General features: G+C 34.3%; 1 protein-coding gene, 1 long non-coding RNA gene and 1 pseudogene across 3 annotated transcripts; 1 reads left to right on the top strand and 2 right to left on the bottom strand.

Annotated features, from left to right (window-relative positions):
* Nucleotides 1-983: 983 nt before the first annotated feature.
* LOC142639951 (G-type lectin S-receptor-like serine/threonine-protein kinase At2g19130) lies at nucleotides 984-4,515 on the bottom strand (annotated as a pseudogene).
* Nucleotides 4,516-6,068: 1,553 nt separating this feature from the next.
* Nucleotides 6,069-15,282, bottom strand: LOC142641105 (sec1 family domain-containing protein MIP3). 2 transcript variants are annotated; one of them, XM_075815490.1, is made up of 8 exons: nucleotides 15,152-15,282; nucleotides 14,358-14,579; nucleotides 11,363-11,506; nucleotides 10,982-11,131; nucleotides 9,084-9,593; nucleotides 6,994-8,547; nucleotides 6,840-6,908; nucleotides 6,069-6,567 (listed from the first exon to the last, which is right to left on the bottom strand). In XM_075815490.1, exons 2-8 carry the CDS (start codon nucleotides 14,403-14,405, stop codon nucleotides 6,418-6,420), a joined length of 2,625 nt encoding a protein of 874 aa, XP_075671605.1. In that variant the 5' UTR covers nucleotides 14,406-14,579; nucleotides 15,152-15,282; the 3' UTR covers nucleotides 6,069-6,417. The 2 variants fall into 2 exon arrangements, with proteins under 2 accessions (XP_075671605.1, XP_075671606.1); XM_075815491.1 differs by having other exon boundaries at nucleotides 14,358-14,429; nucleotides 15,152-15,260.
* An 828-nt stretch (nucleotides 15,283-16,110) lies between these two features.
* LOC142638799 (uncharacterized) lies at nucleotides 16,111-18,716 on the top strand. The gene is made up of 4 exons (XR_012845057.1): nucleotides 16,111-16,234; nucleotides 18,208-18,308; nucleotides 18,419-18,475; nucleotides 18,597-18,716. It is a non-coding gene; the product is annotated as an uncharacterized LOC142638799 (long non-coding RNA).
* Nucleotides 18,717-20,706: the final 1,990 nt, after the last annotated feature.

Genomic DNA, 20,706 nt, shown 5'->3' with positions numbered 1-20,706 from the left:
CTTTCTCTCCTAATAATGCTTTTTTTTTATTTAAAAAAAAAACATACATTTGAAATCCTAATAATGTAGAGGTGTAACAAATTAAACCTAAGATTTCAAAAGTATCATAATAAGCCTCAAATTATTTAAGTGGAACCACATTGTATTTGGATTTAAAAATAAACTAAGGGTTTAATTTGTTACCTTTGAACCTATAACATTTAATTTGTTATATCTCTTAAATTATAAGGTTTAAAATGTAATTTTTACATTTTTTTTTCTCCAAAAGTGGTTTCAAAGTTTTTTGTGAGACAATTATTTAATCGAATATTAGATAGTCCATAACATGATGGATATTTTGTATATCTAAGTAAGTTGTAATATAAGTTTGATCTCATTTTGGTAGCGGAAGAATGGTGTTTGATCCCACTTTAGAAATAGACAAGTGTTATTAGCTCTTAGAAAAGATAGAGGGAAAATAACAATAGAAAAACAACTAAAAAAATGCAAGATAGAGGGAAAATAACAATAGAAAAAAAACTAAAAAAATGCATTTGTGTGACTTTTGTCAAATTTTTGCCTGATATTGATTGGGTTGAAAGAATGTTGAGCGGAAGTTTCTATATATTTTTTTTATTGAAAGTTAGAAAGAAAAAAAAATTTGTTTGAGAATTTAGTATTTTTGCTGAAAACTAGGTTCACCGAATTTCTAAGTGACATTGTGTTGAATAGTGGCTTATGCAAAATTTGTAACAAATCTGTAACCAAGAGTTGCACCGCTTGACATTTAAACGTTTATGAAGGTTGGGAGATTGTTTCTAACTATTTTCTAACAATTATATAACACTTTATTTGTGACTTTTATATATATATATATATATATATTTATGTATTGTTTATACTCTTTATATTCCAATCTAATGAACGAATAATTATCTCTTAGAAACATAAGAAATTTCGTCTGTTTTCTCCAAGTTGTTATTTGTAGAACACAATAAACTTGGTTGTATCTTAGGAATAATTTTACAATAATCCTATGGCAACACTTGTGAGGAAACAAATATTGTCTAAGGATAGCGTTAATATGTGCCTTCAAGGCATTATTTATTATTCATTTAATTGTTTATCCCTTATTCTCCAACATAACATATGTTTGCCTTTAAAATTCTCCAATTCTCTGACTCAAACAAATTGTAAATAACTATCTAAGAACAAAAACACATTTATAAAACCTAACAACTACACATTTTCTCATAACAAATACATACATCAAACAAACTGACTCTATCACATGGAAGGTACAATTTTAGACACGCCTAAACCCAGCTCTAAACCTACTACAAACAGTTGAATAATTTATTTGAAGTTATATCAGAGATATGAGAATTTACAATCATTCATTGAGAGGTGCACTTGCATTGTCTGGAGCAATTGAAACTCATTGATCATACATAGGTGGTCAAGAGGAAGCTCATGGCCATTAATATGAACTAGTTGAAGTCTCAGTTTCCAGGTAAAAATTTGAAATCACAGGATCTTCTGCAAGTCGTTGCAAAATCCGTGGGATTGGAGGCATGCCTACTTCCATAATTCCTTCCAGAATTTGCACTACCTGCCCCATGGTTGGTCTATCCTTCTCATCATCTTGAATGCACCAACAAGCAACTTTGCAAGCTCTAGTTAGCTCTTCTATGCTGTCACTATTCTCCAATTTGTAATCTAGCAGCATCATAACTTCTTCCCCTTTGTTTATTGCATTTGCAACACTAGTCAGAAAGTAGTTATAGCATGTCTGTATTTCTTCTACCTGATATAATCTCGAAAAGAAGCTTTCCAAAGCTGAAAACATCAACTTTTGGAGTGATAGCCTCACCTGAAAGCCATTCTGGTGCGAGGTACCCTCTGGTTCCCCTAATGGTAGTAAGAACCTGAATGAAGTCCCAACCAACAAGCTTTGCAAGGCCAAAATCAGCCACTTTTGGATTATAATCAGCATCCAACAAAATGTTTTCAGGCTTGATGTCACAATGTATGATACAGTCTCTGCACTCCTCATGAAGGTAAGCCAATCCTATAGCAGTCCCTAATGCAATATTATATCATATTTTCCAATCCAAAATTTGGGAACCCTTTCGGAACAAATGTGACTCTAGAGAACCTTTTGGCATGTTATCATAGACTATAAACCATTTTGAAGCTTCTGCACAAAATCCTCGAAGGCGAATAAGATTAGTGTGCTGAATTGTTCCAACTATGCTCACTTCTGCACGAAACTGCATCTCATCTTGCTTTACACTTCTACGGCAGTTGAATTGGGTAAAATCCCCTTGAAAACAGAACCAAAACCACCCTCCCCAAGTTTTTGTGAGAAGTTCTCTGTAGCTTTTTTTAATTCATGGTAGTTGAACAGCATCAAGGAATCATCCATTGCCTCAAATGTACGAGCAGATTGTCTCCTCCATATTATTGTCAATACCATACCACAGAGAAGAAAAATTGCTGCAATTGCTCCAACAACAATCCAAGTAGTTTTTCTGTCTGTCTTCGCTTTACTTCCCAAAAGTTCAGATGCTGCAACACGGACATGGATTTCTGTTCCAATCTTATTTTCAGATGAAAGTTGTTGTAGATTGACCAGTTCTCCTATCCAAATAAAACATCCGTTATCATAAGCATAAGCAGTGCATGAACAGTTGCTCAAGCATGCTGATTTGCATTCTTCGATGTTGTTGACTCTTAATGCCACTGAATTCACTGGAAACAGCATGTTGGGAATTAACAAAAATGCATCATTTCCACTGTGATCACATTGTAATGGGGCTCTCCTCACACAGCCACCTGATTGATCTTTCAAATTCCATTCATCTAATTTGCTTGGTTCAAATCCTTGTATACAAGCACAAACAGTGGAATTTTGCTCATTGCAGCTACTAAAAGCTATGAAGCACGGGTGCGTTTCGGGATTCGGGTGCGGGTGCGGGACTCGGCAATTTTTGAAAAAGTAGGGTGCGGGTGCGGCGAGGTGCGACGATTAAAAAATTATTAAAAATATTTTTATTTATATTTTTAATATATTGCTAAACATACTTTTTTCACATTATATAAATATATACCAAATTTAAGAGCAATAGTAAATAATAACTAGAATACAGAGAATGGGAGAGAGCCTAGCTGAAGAGTGAAGGCAGAGAGTGGGAGAGAGGCGCAAGAAAAATGAAGAGGGAGAGGGCTGGGTCTTGGTTTTTTTCCAAACGGTGTGTTTGCACCTTTTTTTTTTTTTTTTTCGGCCAAGTTAAACGGTTACGCACCTGTTGTTGTTTTTTTTTTTTTGAATTTAGGCCGGTATCGGTTTGCGCCCGATACGGACCGAATCGGCCCGATTTCGCACGCGTCGGCCCGAATCGGCGCCATATCGGCGCAAATCGCGCCAAAAAAATTATTTTTTTAATGCCCGACGCGGCACGGATGCGCAGGCAGCGGCGTCGCCTGCGCGTCCCCGCGTCGGGCCGCATCGGACGCGGGTGCGGCAGCCCAAACGCTGCACCCGTGCTTCCCAGACTAAAAGCACCACAGGTAGCATAAACCTCACACTGGTTCTTTGGTTTTATCCAAACCAAATTCCATTGCTGGAGCTCCTTCCACCATACAGATAACGTGAGCTGCCCAGTTACATCCAGCACAGATCTAGTAAGTGCAAAATCGGATGCAGCAGAATGTATAAAATAGCTCTCATTTTCATTTGAAACAATGGTAAGATTTTTAACATAACGGTTCAGGTCTATTTCAGGCAGAAGGCTGAAAATCTTCCCTGACCATTCCCCACTAGTCCAATACAAATTAGACCTATTCCATTTTAACGAGTAACTTGTACCTTTTGGTTCTAGTTCAGCAGAGAAGAGCCCAGGTGCTGGATTTTCATAACTTCTCCACGAAGTTAGAATGTGACTATCATTAGTAACTTTACTATATCCAAACTTGGCATCAGTCAGCCATGTATCAGTTGGGTGATCAAAACTCTGCCACATTATGCTAGAGATATCTGAAATTTTTCTTAAAGATGAAATTTCCATTGTCAAGAAGCACACCTACAGTAGAATTAGGCAAGCTAGAAGTTGAATTTGTAGACCAAACTCTAATCTTGTTTGATGTGAGTAAGACTAAGTTACCATCCTGAAACAGCTGTAATGCTGAAGAGGATGGGTCAGAGACAGGTTGATTCCTGTTGGCCACCCAAACCACTGTTTTATTTGGTATTGGTAATCCTTTATACCATATGCCTATGTAATAGTTGTGAGAGTTACCTGGTGTGAAGAAACCCAGTTCAAAAACTCCACCTTTGGATATTATGGTTTGGTTCCCAGAGAGAGACTCGCCTGGGAAGATGGTATCAGAGCCAGTGGAAAGATTGCCACTAGTGACTGGCATAAAGAAAAGTAGAACAATATGAAACAGCCATGGCTTCTTGCTTGTGCTACTCACTTCTTGCTTCTGGATTCTTGTTAGTGCCATTGTTGATTTTTGTTGGAAAAAAGCCGAATTTTGTTGAAGTAAGCTGGGTCAGATTTTTCTTTTCTATATATATTTTTGAAAATTGCCGTTTCAAATTTTTATTCATGTAGTCAATACTTTTTTTTTGGCTGAATTTTTAATGTAGTCAATCTGACTCAGCTTGATAATGGATATCCAGATTAGTTTGATAAACAAGGTCGGTGCCATTGTCTAGTAGGGTACGAGTTTTGCTTGTCCACAAATTAGTGTTGGTTCTCTTCGCTGGCTAGTGCTAGATATCAAATTTGATTTGTTAACCCGAAGAAGACACTTAAGTCTGAACATAGGTTGGAATTCTATAATAACTCACAAGTTAGTCATTGTACATTTACTCCAAAGACAACGGAAATGACAATATTGATTACATGTCTGATCTTGGAGTTGGTCGGATTAGTTAAAAGAGTTTGAATTGGACAAGTAAGTTGGGGAGATGACAGTCAAAAGGCTTTGTTTTTTTTTTTTTTTTTTTGGCTATGTCATTTTTCAGTTAGTGACAGAAAAGAGAGGGGAATGGAAATAATAAAATGTGACAGAAATCTATGGGAATTGGGGGAAGTTATAAAATATAGATAGTAAAGGCATTTGATATACTGCAGTTTTGCAGTTGAACAAAAGATAGGCTACGAAGGGGAATTTGAACTTTGGACGTGGAGTTGTAGACAGTTCTTTCTTAAGATGTCATTATCTTATAAAACAAAATTTCTAAGGCAAATCTTATATATTCTTGGTCTAGCAGAAGAGCCCACCTGAGTATAAAACATCAAATTTTATTTATTTACTAATAGAATATTTCAAATTTCAAAGTAGTTTGATGATCTAGCACAAAATTTATTGTATAGATATTTGGTGTTGCATCTAGGAGAAGCCTATATATATATATATATATATATATATATATGCCGAGATGTTGGTTGAAGGGGTATTTAGTATTTGAGTAAGATGGAACATTTGGGATTTATTTTGGCTCACTTGCTGTCCAGTTGCCTTACAGTAGATTTGAAAATTTCAGCCAAGCTTACAAGCACATTCAACGGACGCAACCAGGCCCATGCGAAAGAGAAAAGTATAAAAAGTGAAAAAGATCAAAGGTAAAAAGTTAAAAATATTTTGATTTAATGACTGGGATTAAAATCAAAATTTTTTAACTTTAAATATTAATCATTAAAAAAATTGTTGCTCCTTCTCAACAAAAAAAAAAAAATTGTTGCTCAGTGTACCGAATCTCAATCAAGAAGGGGAAACTAGAGGCTTTAATTGGGATTTACCCTTCTCATTATTATTATTTGGATAACTTCTCAATGTCTTCGTTGAAAATACCATAAGGTGCTAACTAGCTAAGCAATGAGGCTTTTAGCAGATTTACTCTTATTATTAATGTTATTATTATTATTATATTTATCATCTTACAACAAGTGAAAAAAGAATAATTCCAACCCAAATTTTATAACCCATTGAACCTTCTGTATTTCATTACATGTTGCTCTATTTGTCTACATGAAATTTTATTTACCTTTACCATGCAATTGAAAGGATGCCATGTCTTTAAAATTAATCCCAAACTTTGTGTATTTCCAACGGGAAACAATCAACATGCCTGTCCGCGTTATGGAGTGCAAGTGCAACAATTTACAAAAGTAATAATAAATGAAGATGCAAGCAAAGGTGCTAAAAAAGAAGAAAGATAATACATTATTTTCATCCTCATCCACACGCAAATGCAGAAAGAGGGTATACGCGATACTTCATACCAGGAGCTATGTGTGATATTTTCCTTCCCATTTTAAGGGGGCCAATTCAACTATAAAATCAACTAAATTTGAATTGCTCTAAACAAATAGCAGATGAACTGTTGGCAAACAGCATTTCAGATTCATTTTATATTTTCTCTCTCTATCTTTTACCTATTACGGGATTGAAGTAACTGGAGTCCCCCATTAGTAAATCAAGCATATCATCAGGAGTTAAAAAAGTTGTTCCACCAAGAAGCAATTCGATTTCAGGCCTTCCACTCTCAGATAAAGCCTCCTGAGCTTCACGTACCTTGTGACACAGAAAGAGGACAATGTCATGTTTCTTCTTAAGGTAATGAGGTTTCACGATTTTAATAAGTAGACTAGAATCATTTCAAAAATACATTAAAGATCTTTCCAAGGGCAAAGGCTAACATAACCTCCATTCCAGATGAGCTCCATTTGGGAAGGAAGTAAAAAATTATTTGTAATTCAATTGTTATTCAAATGCTTTAAGTATAGCAATAAATTGTTGGGAAAGGCAGAAGTAAAATGAAGTTAACGAGCTCAAGAAATTCAGACCTCGAGACCATTGATGCCCCCAATAACAAAAACCAGAATGACGTTTTGGTCAGCAAGACTTGGTTTTGCCTGCAGAACTCAAAAAAGGCAATCTAAGCTTATATGAACTATTGAATCAAAATTCACATAATGAGTCATGGGGACCAAAACTTACCTGCCCAAGGCCAAATCTTCCAAACCCACTTTTGAAAAGTCGTCCAACAGTAGAGGAATGGTACTCCAATCCAGGCACATCATCCTTGCTCAACACCCTTGTTAGAAGTTTATGAAGTAATCCTTTACTTGTATAGGGATCTCCACTGAAATTACTTTCTAAAGACAACAACCCATCCCTCAATGGTAAGTTCCTCCTCTTCAAGCTAGATAATTTATGAAGAAATTTGAAAAGGTTATCCACCCTATCACGCAACTCCAACTTCAGCTGCATGTCGCCATACACTTGCTCTTTGTTATTATAATTATCAGCATCTTCATCGCCCCAGCTAGCCCATTGATCATCATCAAAATCATCAATTTCTAATTGATTTGAAGACACTTCTTTGGTTTTCTCTGATCTCATCCTGTTTAGGTTGGCTTCAAGGTCTTCCCTTAGACCATGCAAAAATTCTAGTTTTGCTATTGATGGGTTTTCAAGAATAGCATCCACAATTGCCTCTTTCAACAGATGCTCCTCTTGCCAAGAAAAAGGACCATCTGACCCAGATGTTGGGAAATTCTCACCAGCCAATATATATCCAGTAATTGTAAGCAGTAAAGCATCTTGAAAAGAAAGTACTCCATGTGAAGGCTCTGTTTTTCCATTCTTCCGTCCATGTGATCCCACCAAAGCACTCTTATTGACAAGATCACCAATTTGAGCAGCAAGACTCTGGGTTGTGTCTCCAGCGCTAGCAGTCAATATTTTCTCTGCACTGATAAATGCATCCCATGTTGCACAATGTGATTCATCAAGGGCAACTAATGTAGCTGCAGCTAACTGAATGATTCCTTTGTTTCTCATCAGAGATGGCTGACTATTGGCCAATGCTTTGATCATAGGTTGCAACTCAGACTTTGTAACATAGCCAGGACGAGATTTCACATTCACGGTTATATTTTCCCGACGCAGAGTTTCTTGGAGCCACTTCTTTACCAGAATGCCCCCATCCTTGGTCCTCCTATCCATTATAGCTTCCAAGTATGGAGTTCCACGAAAATTTTCAGTGGAGACAAAGGACCCACTAAATAGCTCAATCTCAGAGTGAAGGGGCCTTTTATCGTTAACTTTGTTGCTGAGATTAGTTAAATCTACAATTTGAGAAGCAGAGTTACTAGAATCCCATGCACATATAAAAGCTTCGATGCTTTCTAGAAGCCGAAAATTATCTATTTTACAATCATCTTCGCTTAAAATCTTTTGAAGTGGGATCTGAACATCAAGAGGAGTGCGTTGCAGTTTAGAAGGACCATGTTTGAGTTGGGTTTGAGAGCCTTTAGTTTGGGTAGATGATGTTGCTCGTTCCCTATGAGGCAAAGATGAGAACATGCGATCAACAAGTGAGTCCCCGTGACAGCAAGGGGTTAGAAGATCAAGTGTGCGGTCAATGAGTAATAGACCTGCTGATCGTCTACGACGGCCTACATCATAAAGACTTGACATGTCTGTCAATATCTTCCCAACGGTTTTTGACAAATCACCAATGGAAAATATCTCCATTTTCAACTCCATCTACAAGATTAAGAAAAATAGACCATGGTCATGAAGGGAACAACCTAAACTTACCACAGGGGAAGGTTTACCTGTCAACTCCTAAAAGGACCAACATATGCTTTCAATGGGGAAAACATCATTTCTACTCTTACTTGATAAGCTATATAAGTATATATCATGAAAAGGACTATAGGGGTATTTAGGTAAAGAGTTAAGCACTCACGCACCCATATGGGATTGGACCCTTGATCTTATCCTCAATCCCTTGTTTATCTGGCAACAACATGCCATTTGGTCCAAAGACCATTGGAAGTATTTTGGCATTTTGACCTTTAGATATAAAAGCTAATATTAGAAACAAAAGCTTTGCTAATTTCACTTCCATAGCAACTTATTGTTCATGAATTTAGACACGGGTATAATATAGAGTACCTAGACTTAAAGGATAGGCATATCTGTTAAAAACATAGGAAATAAATTGTAGGAACTCTAGAGCTCAGCATAGCAATAAAAGGCAACATATAAAAGGTTATAGCACACATAGAGCTTATTACCTTGGCAGCCAGATGGTAAAGAAAATGTGCTGTAAGAGTTGCCCCAGGAGGAACATCATCACCATCAGAAGGTAATCCAGTACTTAAGGGAGGCAATCCAGGACTAAGGGAATCCTCATGTTCAGCTGATACGTATGCTTCAGCAATTGATCCCTCTGAAGGTAAAACAAAGACTCTTGGTGAAAAAGGACACAAAAGCATGGGGAAGTGATGCACAGAAACAACCAATTTTTGCCCTACATCTTCTGCATGACCTATCAGATTATTATTGTATATATCTCTTCCACTTGAACTAGCTTCAATGCGAGGAAAACCCTCTTCACTGGACGTGAGTCGTGACCATCCTTCATCTTCGAAGGGTAAATTATCCTGTAAGCTTTTATCTTCTGGCTGTGTAGACTTTGTCTCGGCTTTCTTAACAAGTTCCTCATAATCTTGGACAAGCAAGGATTCATATTCATGAAATGCATCTGGTCCCAGAGGTGAATCAGGATATGCAGAGTGAGATATCTGCATTTTGGTATAGCATTTGATAAGATTCAGCAGCAACAGGCAAAACAGATGGAAATAAATAATTTATTTAATGACCTCTCAGATCCTGTAACATGGATATCATATTTCTAATTTAAACTATTAGTTGCCAAATAAATTTCCAGTCACACAGAGTGAATTATCTGGTGCAGTGTGCAGGTTAAAATCTTGAAAGTGGCCACTTTATGCATAAAATGTAGAAGAAAGAACCATGTTCAAACTATCCCACCCAGGAACCCACTCAGATGGGGCTTATACTGGATAATAACCCTTTTTAACTACTACAACAAAATAATTGTACAAAGATAAAAAGAGGTATGTGGATATGGTATGTAGCAATGAAATTTTATGGCTTTCACTTTCCATAATTTCAATAAGGTTAGAACCATGTAGCTTCAAATTATGGAAGGGTTTGGGACACGAAAGACATTTTGCAAAATGTATACTGCTAGGGTTCAAATTAAGTGGTTCACCAATCAAAATCTCAGTGGCAGAAACCTTATATGTTTGGTTTTAAAAGGTAAATATATTCACACAGGAATATCCACTGGTGGCAACCCAAAACAATTGACAGAAACTGGGAATAAAATCTTTACCCAGGATGGCATTTTTCTTTTCCTTATATAGATAATCAGGGACTATTTATATGTAATTTTTTTTTTATGATTCCTCTTTGAGACATTATCAGTAAAAATGGGTCTCAAATGAATACATCTCAGAAGCATAAGTAGTAATGCCCAGGACATTAATATGAAGTAGCAAAGAAATTTCATGGGTGAACACAAGCAAAAGTGCTCAAGCTAAGAACATTTGTGAGAGGAACTTTTCTCCTTTCTACAGATTTCCCAGTCCTGGGTCTTGCAAAAACACAGGAGAAAAAATTTAGATTTCAGTTTTGGTACAGCAGTCAAGAAGTCCACAAATAATTTTTATATTTTTTTATAGGCAGATAGTGGGGGAGGGGGAAGGTGGGGCTTGAACCACAAAGGATTCCATTACCACTAGACTATCACTTGAACCCCTATGCACATTATATGATATTGTCCTCCTGAGTACCCTTTTAAATATAAATTTATTTGATAAAATCAACTGTGGTTCTTAACTTCCTATTCTTCTCATTCGGATCAAACAGTCCAAGAGCTCAACTAGTTTTTAATCAAATCAATGAATTTACAAAATATAGGGCCTTGAAAAGTAAAAGCAAGAATTATATTTAATATGATTGTCAACAACTAAAACAAGGAAAAATTAATTTATTTTACATGCAAATGAAAATTATACACGACATTCAGAAAAACATTGGCAAGTGCAGAAATGATAAAAAGAAATAAAATGAATAAACTGCAGCCAAAAGCACTAATTAGCACCTCTGAGATTGATGTAAATATAATACAACGACGAACACCTTGATGTGTGCTTAGGCAACGTAAAATAAACCGATGCGCGTCACTTAGTAGACGGGATGTGATGACCACTATTTTCCTTGCAGCATCAGATTTTGAGTTCCAATCAACCACCTAGAGTCAAAGCAAATACAAATTACAACATGCTTGAGATAAGAACAATAAATGGTGTCTTATCTACAATGGTTGGCTATCATAGCTAGCACCCACACACACACACATATTGATACAGACACTTTCTGTTTATGAAGTAGGTTCAAATGTGAAGCCATTCAAACTTATTCATATCAGGTTGAAAGAAGCAATAAAAGACATTTTAGGAGACACATGACTCTTTTAGTTTACCGCATCGAGAGAAGACATGTTCTCCAAACTGCAAACTGCACGTACTCCAAGGTCCAGCAACACAGGAAATGCCCCAATAAATTGGAAACTTTCTGTAGAACCAGCATCAAGGTAAAGAGTAGCATCTTCAATGTGCTCTGATATCTAAAACACAGAGGTGAATATAGAATATTAGAATGGATCAACTCAATGTTGGACTGGGACTGATATAATCACACGTCGAGTTAATACCATCAATAAATTTTCAAACCTCTAAAATTCATGCAGCACAAGTTACAGAACTGCAACTGAGAATTTGTGATGGCTACAGAAAATACCATAAATCATGTACACCAAATTTTATATCAACTAGTGTAGAACCCATGCATGTGCATGGTACAATTAAAAAAAAATTACAATTACAGACATGGATTCATATTATACTCTCTCTCTCTCTCTCTCTCTTATTTTTTATTTTAATTTCTTTTGGATATACACGAGTTTACACTTTCTTTTTTTGTTTATTGAGTTTTTGATGATTTATTAATAATAGACCTTTTATCTTTTGCACCTCATTAACTCACCTAGAAAAAAAAATTAAAAAAAAAAAAACTTAAATAGGACACATGGCGCAAAATTAGACAACAATTGGAATCCAATTTAAAACCTCATTAGATTTTATTTCAGCTTTACCTATTAATATATATAGATTGGATGTTACTTATTAAAGTTATAAACCCATTTACCAAGAAAGCCACATAGAATTCCTTAGGAATTTAAATGTTTGATTCTTAGACTCATTTATTACTTAGGCAGCACACAATGATTTATTTATTTCTATTTTTAACTGACTCTTGACCTGCCAAGGGCTGGTTTCTCAGTTCCAGCAACAATGCAGTGCTTGCTGCGTCAAAAAGCTTATACAAGCAGATTTCAGCTTGCTTACTACCCACTATTCATCACACTTCTTTAACCACCTACCATTGTATATAAGCCCAATCATCTAGAAACAAACAGCCCATTGGGTCACTTTCTACCAGAGAAAATAAAGAAGTGAAAAGAAAAGCAAGGAAAGTTACATTGTTTTCTCAGAACTGAAAGGAAAATAATAAGAAGATATCTTTTACACCTTTTATTCTTGCATCAATTTTCTCCCAAAGCTACCTATTTTGAAAACCAATTTTGGTGGGCCTCTAAGGAAAATTTTAAATTATTTTCTTCCCTATTCTTTCCTTCTCACTTCTATTTACTAACCAAACAATTGAAAATAAGACAAATTTGAAACTTTATCTTCTTTTCCTTTCTCTAGCAGTAAACCATAAGCAGTGTAAAACATCAATCATGGTGTTCAAACTCTAGTATTAATATGATTTTTAGGTAATTAAGAGTGTGTCTGGATGAGCATATTAATTGGCTTATTTTGTTTAAAAAGATAAATAAATAATCTATGTCAAAGTACAATTGTACTTAGAAAATGTCAGGTTCTAAAAAATTGATGGTGAAAATAAGTTGGGTTTTTAAGCTAAAACAAACGGACAATATGAAAAATAAATTAAGAATACAGATAGCTGATTGACAAGAGCAAAGACTTCGGCAACTAAAAGGAATGAACAATGCCGCAGAGAAATATCCTGACATATTCAGGTACTGAAATATAACTGTGCCACCTGTCCCAATCCATGACACTTGTAAACAAACACATATAACAAACCGTGCACATAACATTGAAGGATTAATGTTGGAAAGTGTCGGTAGTCTATATAAATTTGTGGAGTGTGGAGAGGGGATGGGGTGGATAAGTTGTGTTGGAAACCTTCTTCTCAAGGGGGTTTTGACGTTCAATCTTACTATAAAGTCTTACAATCCCTTTCTCATATGTCTTTTCCCTAGAAGTCTGTGTGGAGACCAAAAGTGCCAACAAAGATTCATTTATTTTTACATACCCAGAGAATTGTGAAGCAAGGGTTTACACTTTTTGGGGTATCTTGGGTTATGCCTAGTGGTGTTTTGGAGCTTCCAACTACTTGGCCAGGCAGAAGGCATAGAAATGGTGTGATTTGGAACATCATCCCTCATGGCCTAATGTGGGGTATTTGGCGGGAGAGGAATTCTCAGATTTTTGAAGGAACCAAAAGATTGATTCATGACTTCAAGCTGTCTTTCTTCCAGACATTGCTTGGGTGGATGAATGCATCGTGTTTTCAACTTTTCTTCTTTGTCTAATTTTCTTGATAATTGTACTTTTTATGCTTCTTAGTTAAAATTTGTTTTCATGTATTCCTCAGCACACTTCCTGTGTGCTCTGTTTTTTTGTAGTAGTTTCTTTTCTTTCAATGAAGTTTTATTCTTTATCATAAAACAAATTTGTTGAGGCCGACAGAAAGCTCAAATTGTGTGTGTGTTGTTGTTGTTGTTTTTTTTTTTTTAATTCAATAGTTGGGGGTGGGGGATTTAAAACTTGGACGTCTTTGTTGGAAACACCAAGAGGTGTCAGTTGAGTTATAAGGCTCTTCACAATAGAAAATTCAAATTATTGAATTGCATGTGAAATGAAACGTTCAAATTTGAACTGAAATAGTCTAATATGATATAACTTGAAGGATACACGAAATTTGTTCCTTTAGTTAAGTAGTGTAAGGTGTAGGAGTAACCAGAGACAAGTTTTACAATTCATGCAGTTTCTGTTTTCCTTTTAAAAACTTTCTCTCTTTCACTTCAGATTATGAACGTCAAAGAATTACTCAAACCCAATGGATGCATTGGTCTTTCTATTCAATATCATTTGCATTCAAAAGCGCCTCCCCCCCCCCCCCCTCCCCCCAAAAAAACCTCTAGATATCAGCCAATGACTAAGGAATACACTGCACTAGTCGTAGACACAACCGTTGCATATGATACTTATAAGGCAAAATTCAATATATTCTCAAGCAAATGAATAGATAATGAAGTAGCTTTCAAAAAGCATGGCTTTTAGACTGCAGCAAATCAACATTCATCACCAAGAAAAGAGACATACCTGGCGAATGGAATCGATGCAAGATTTTGTCACATCAACCAAAGCCATGTTTCAAGGTAATAAGTCTTCACTCTTCGGTAAAAGATGCAAGGGCAAACCCAGTAAAATAACAAAGAAACTCTTAGATCATTCAATAAAAATTCCAATCTTTATGAGTTGATAGGCCAATCATCCACATGCGATCAAATTCGCCTTTCAACTCATTGTCAACTGATAAGCAACCTACACATTTAACCCCATATTAAAACAGTGTCAAAGTTATAAAAGAGATCATATAAGAGGTAATGGCAAATCAGCTCTATACCTTCATAGAAATTTTATATTTAAAAAAAAAATAGTTTTCATCAAATTCCACTTTTCTTGCTTATCCAGAAAGTGATTTAAGTGGCACTAGGATTTCACTTCCTAAAAGTTGCACTAAGCCAAAAGTTCAGGCAAAGACAACACACATAGTTAATTATGAAAATTCAGCTATTAAGATTTGGAGTAACTGAGCCAAATGAATCACATTTTCACATATACACAGCTGTAAAAACCACACTTTTCAAAAGTTTAATTCTCTGTTTGGTTGCCAATAAAACTTACGAACAGGAATTCTAATAATTTTTTTTCCTTTTAGATTAATCTAACATTTTGCTTCATGCATTTTTTAGGCATTTAGTCTAAGCGGAAGGGTCCAAAAATCCGAATTTTCAAATAAAAACCCGAGATAATGGAATTTTACTACATTTTCTCGGCAACCAAACAGAAAGCAATAATGCGATGAGAACAATTGTGGGGTTCGATAGGATTACCTTGATAATTGAGATCCCAATGGCGCTGAAGAGAAGAGAGCCCTCTCCCTCTCGTTGAGCGTCGGATCGGAGCCTCGAGGTTGTTTGTGTTTCGGACTTTTGGGACTTGGGCCTTATTGTTAAGCACGGACTTGGATTCGGTTTTAACCTTACCATTTTTATTCTTTATTTTATGTTTTAAAATGAAAATTACATTTTCTATTCTACTATTTAAGGGGCTTCTCCTGTTTGGATTCTTATTTTTTTGTTCAAAAATACCCCTACAGTCTTATGTTTAAATAGAGATAAAATTAAAGGATAATCCGGTAAAACTGATTTTTTTAGTTCAAAGATGCCCCTACAGTTTTATGTTTAAGTAGAGACAAAATTAAAGGACAATTCGGTAAAAATGCAACTCCAACTTCCACTAAAATATTGCCTAAAATATAGGATCACTCTCCTATTAATTTTTAAATTGATTTATTCACTTATAAATTAGATTTTTAAAATAAAAATCATATATATATAAAATAATTAAATACATTTTTTTTACAAAATAAGACCACTAAAAAAGAAAAATCTCATTGCACGCGCGAAATGCGTGTGATGAGGCTAGTATTTATTTATTTAAGTGTGAAGGTTTTTTTACATTATCGGAATGTTAATTTTGTTAATTTTATTTTTAATTCATGGTTTATATGATGTTTAATATAAAAGGGAAATTGTTGATAAAATTTTGTATTTGGTCACTAGTTTGAGTTTTCTTACAATACCATTGTGACTCTTGTTTTAAGTAACCGTTTATGGAATATTTATCTCTCGGGTCATTCTCCCATACCCCCTCTTTTTTTTAGGGGGTACGGTACCCACATAAGTTTTAGCCGTTGGATTTTACTTGTTTTAATCTTAGCCGTTTATGTAATTTTAATAAGATATCAGTTACCCGCCAGTCAGGTTAACATATAAAACCGAAAAGAAAAAAAAAACATGCGGTTCTGGTTCTGGTTCTGCTTCTCTCGCATCTCATCTAATCTGATCTGAAGCAAGTTCTCCTCTCGCATCTTGACGTCTCTTCTCTCCAACTTTCATTGCTGATGTTCTTAGGTAAATCACTGAATTTATTTTTTGGCACCTTGTGTCTTTACAATCTAAAGTCTCTAAATTTCTTTTAGCATTCATTTAGGGATTTTGGTTCTTAACCCTTTTCCTCTATATAAGTTGAAGTTAGGGAAAAACCTTAGTGATCTGTTTGCATGCCATGGATTCTGTCTCTTCCATCAATTGTAAATCTGAATCACAAAATATTTATAGGATTGTCTAGGTTTATTTGTGCCTCTGTGGGTTTCGTTTGATTTGTTTATGATTTTTCTGTTGATTTTGTTTGATTTGTTTATGATTTTTTGGGGTTTCGTTTGATTTGTTTCTGATTTTTCTGCGAGTTTTGTTTGATTTGTTTCTGATTTTTTGTGGGTTTGTAACTACTGGTAAGGATCAGAACTGCGTTGGTTTAGTTCTGTTAAGAAATTGTTGATTTATAATACAAGTGTTGACATAAATAAAAGATTTTAGAATGGAAAAAACACAGTGGAAAGTGGAAAGTGGAAACTATACAAAGTTCAAAAATGGGGACAAATTATAACTCAAAAGACAGGAAAACAATGTCAAATTCTCATCCTCAAATAATGGAGGTGGGATGGATGGTGAAACCATCCTCACTCTTCCATTGAATATAAAAAGAAGAAGAATACAGATAAAGATGTGGTATAGTTACTTCCAAAAGGGCACAATGCAGAAGGTTTAGGCTGATGCACAGGGATCTAAATCGCCCACGAAAGAAGCCACATTGCTAGGGAAAGAATTAAAACTTAATCATCTGTTAGCCCATTGCAGCTTGCCATTTAGTAGCATCTTTTTCTATTACTCTTATGGATGTTGGAGTAATTTAAAAACTACAACTTGAGACCAAAATTCTTTAATTGTCAATATGCCAAAACTCATGTCTTTCAATCCTGAAATCCACAAGAAACAAAATATAGAAGGATATGAGACAATTGTCTTTCTATCATTTTTATGTGAATTAGCAATAACTTTGGACTTATAAATGATAACCTAAATACATTGGGATTCCGACAACATCATTGTCCTTTTAAGTGAAATATTATCCTAGCATTTTGCTTTAGAGACTGAATACTAGTGAAACAAAGGCAATTTGTTTAACAGAGATCAAAAGAGTTGTTTTTGTCCTAACTCAGAACTACTGAAATCCAGAACCAGCTATTAGGTGTACTGCCAAAGATCTTGCTAAAAAATCATTTCATTGAAATATGTCTAAATATTTCCTTCATATTTCTAGAAAAGAAACAGAGGATAAAGGGACTACATAGGCATCTAAAACAACAAAACAAGGACGCAACACGAAAACCACATCACATATAACTTTACAATAGTTTTCACCTTAATTTCTTAATATATATTTCAAAATTCAGATGGACTAACATATATATTCTCAAACATCTATATCATACGAACTTTGATTTCCAGATCTAGTGAGTGCAAAAAATGAAAATTTTCAACCATATAATATGAAGAAGTCTGATAAATGGAAAGAACCTTTATGGGAAAAAAGAAAAAAATGAAGATTTTCTCTGATGCTCTAGTAATTAGTGGAGACCAATTTCAGATTTTGAAGGAACAAGGAAATGTCACCTTCTGTTTGTACTGAACAATGCATCTTTTCTTGGTTCTGAAAAACCTCTTCAGGATAATATTGTTATGAGAAAGCATTGGTGTTCAGTTCTTCCTTGCCAAATTATTTCCCTATGCAACAATAGTTTCTTCTAGGGGCACTGATTTCCTAGAAATAACAGATATCAAAAATAAGAAATTAGAATAAAACAAGGAACTTGGTTTCAATAATTGAGTTCAGGGACCAATAGTGTAGTTTCGTCTTCTTTATAACTATATGCTTTTTCCTTGACTGCTATCTATTATTATTATTATTTTTTGGTTACCATCAAGCATTCAACTTAGCACATAGAAAATTCCAATTTAATGAATTTATATGTTTTTTTTTATAGATGTCAAACAAAGTCTGGATTATAACTTTATGCCTTTATGGTAAGTTAAGCAACCCTAAGAATTCAAGACTACATCAAAGATGAAAGGGAATTCATGTTATGTAAGTGCAAAACCACTTTCTATACAAAGCTCTTATAATGTCTCAACTTTTGATATCCATCTTAACGGAATATTTGTGCAGGACAACTTTTGATTTCCATTATGAAGCAGGTTCTTGTGGCTCCTTCCTTGCAGAATTCTTTTTTTAATATTGGTGCACTTATACAGGTATGCCTAATAAATTTATGTTTGTTTCTTTTTTTTTTATATTAGAAGAGAGAATTATATTAAGATTTGGTTCCATTGTTGTGGAATAATTTCTAATTACATGTCTCATTATTTGTAGGAGGACTTGTTGGAACTTTTTTGATACAAGTTGGCAGCAGAGCTGGTGCTTTCAAAGGATAATAAACAACAACGTTTTAAATTATTTAAAGCACTAAAAAAATAGAGCTATTGGATTTTTTTTTTTTCAGTCTCTCAAATGACAACGCATTGTTTAAGTGTGAATGTGAGTCTTTATCTATTAGCAAACAAGAGCATTGTAGACATCATCTAGATAATACACAACCTTCAATTTTGATTTTTGACATTTGTAGTTTGTACTAAGATAAAAGTGTAGGTGCGATAACATCATAGTTAAAGAGGATGCCAAATCATGCTTTCATGCACTCAAGGGAGCTTCAGATTAAATGTTATGGTCAATCTCAACACTATGTAATGATGCAAGGGTTATCAATAGAAAATTGTATTGGAGAAGAAATATTTATGGGGAATTCCACAACATCTAAGGTTGTAGGAAAAGGAAAGGTAATATTGAAGATGACTTCAGGCAAGAAACTTACAATGAATGATGTACTGCATGTGCTAGATATTCGTAAGAATCTTGTTTCTTGCTCACTTTTAAGTAAGAATGATTTCAAATTGGTCATTGAATCTGACAAGTTTGTACTCACAAAGAATGGCATGTACGTGGGAAAAGGTTATATGAGTAATGGGCTATTCAAAATTAATATAAAGTAAATCTGGATTATTGCAAATGTGGATTTGGTTTGTAATAATTTAAGTGTAATATTGTAGTTGTGTGATATAGAGATGCCTTATATTATATAAATATATATATATATATATATATATATATATATATATATATATATATATATATATATATATTCAGCTAGCTTGGAGTTTACATTATTACTCAACTTTCAGATGGTAAGAAACCTCTCAAAGGTTAATTATATCCCTTTTTTTAGCATGTTGTTGTTTGCTTGATTCTTTTTATAATAAACTTGTTACATATGATTTTGAACTTGATATTGTCAGTTTGAGCTAGATAAGCTAAAGTTCTTGAGTAATTATAGTTATTTAAATAATAACTAAATATCTAAGGCTCTATGCAAAGAGATATGCTCTTACTAACATCTTCTTCTTTTTTTAATTTTTTTTTAAGCACTAATAGTTATACCATTTAAATGCAGATATTTCAGTTGGCATTGGAGTTGCAGAATGGACAATAAGAAATTCCTACAAGTTAGAAGTTGCCCTCTTGAGAATTTAAGAATGAAATCCAGACATGGAGATGCTTTTGGTTGTCTCTTTTCCAATTGTTACCATGATGGTATTTAGATATAGATGTGAATGAAACACATTGTAGCAGATATTTTTTTTAAATGAAAATTTCCTTTTTAAATGGATTTCTTTGTAGTTGTTTTGCTTCTATACTTTGCAACAAGAGACCTGCTTGTAGTACATGAAAGTGAGTTACATATCAAATCAAGTTATAGATATTATGAGATAAAAATTTTCATTTATAGCTCCAAGTGCAAGTAGTTGGTCTGATTTCTTTGGATCATCTATGGTATATACAAACAGAACTAGTGAATTCTATATCTATTCATATGTGAATATGGAAAAGTGACTTCTTAGTAAACAAATTGCATCATATACAAATAAATAATCTAGGGTAAATAGAAAAAGATACCAGCAAGGGTTATGTTTTAAAGTGTTAATTATTTAAAAAAAAAATTAAATTAATGGTATGGGATCAACGTGAAGGCTCAAACCAGGGTATCTTGGTTAAAACTCGCTTGTTTTACCACTAAGTTATTGCCTCTAAGATGTTTAAAAATACATATACATGAAGATAATTCTATGCATGAATGTTAATTATCTTATGCTTACCACTAAGTTAAGATATATAGATCTCACAATTAAATTTGAATTAATATTTTATTAATCACCAATCAAAATTAACTTAGGATAATCTTATGCATGAATGTACATGAGAAATTTGGGATTCATGTTTGCAAAGTAGGTCACACTTCGTAGTTTTCAACTATCTTTTCTTTATATATGTCAATGTGATCTATTTCAAATGTTCAACCTTAATAATAGAAAATAAGTGTTTGCAGGGATATCAATATGACTTAGTGTGATCTATTTCATTATGCATGTTA

This window comes from Castanea sativa, chromosome 6, assembly GCF_040712315.1.
Source record: "Castanea sativa cultivar Marrone di Chiusa Pesio chromosome 6, ASM4071231v1".
Lineage (NCBI taxonomy): Eukaryota > Viridiplantae > Streptophyta > Magnoliopsida > Fagales > Fagaceae > Castanea > Castanea sativa.
This window is presented reverse-complemented; position numbering and strand designations above follow the sequence as displayed.

Bases quoted from the DNA above. Each gene is read 5' to 3' on its own strand.
- LOC142641105 (XM_075815490.1), bottom strand. From the start codon at position 14,405: ATGGCTTTGGTTGATGTGACAAAATCTTGCATCGATTCCATTCGCCAG. The intron at 11,132-11,362 runs GTAAACTAAAAG...CTTTGACTCTAG, and splicing joins ACATGTCTTCTCTCGATGCG to GTGGTTGATTGGAACTCAAA. The intron at 6,909-6,993 runs GTAAGTTTTGGT...TGAGTTCTGCAG, and splicing joins GAAGATTTGGCCTTGGGCAG to GCAAAACCAAGTCTTGCTGA.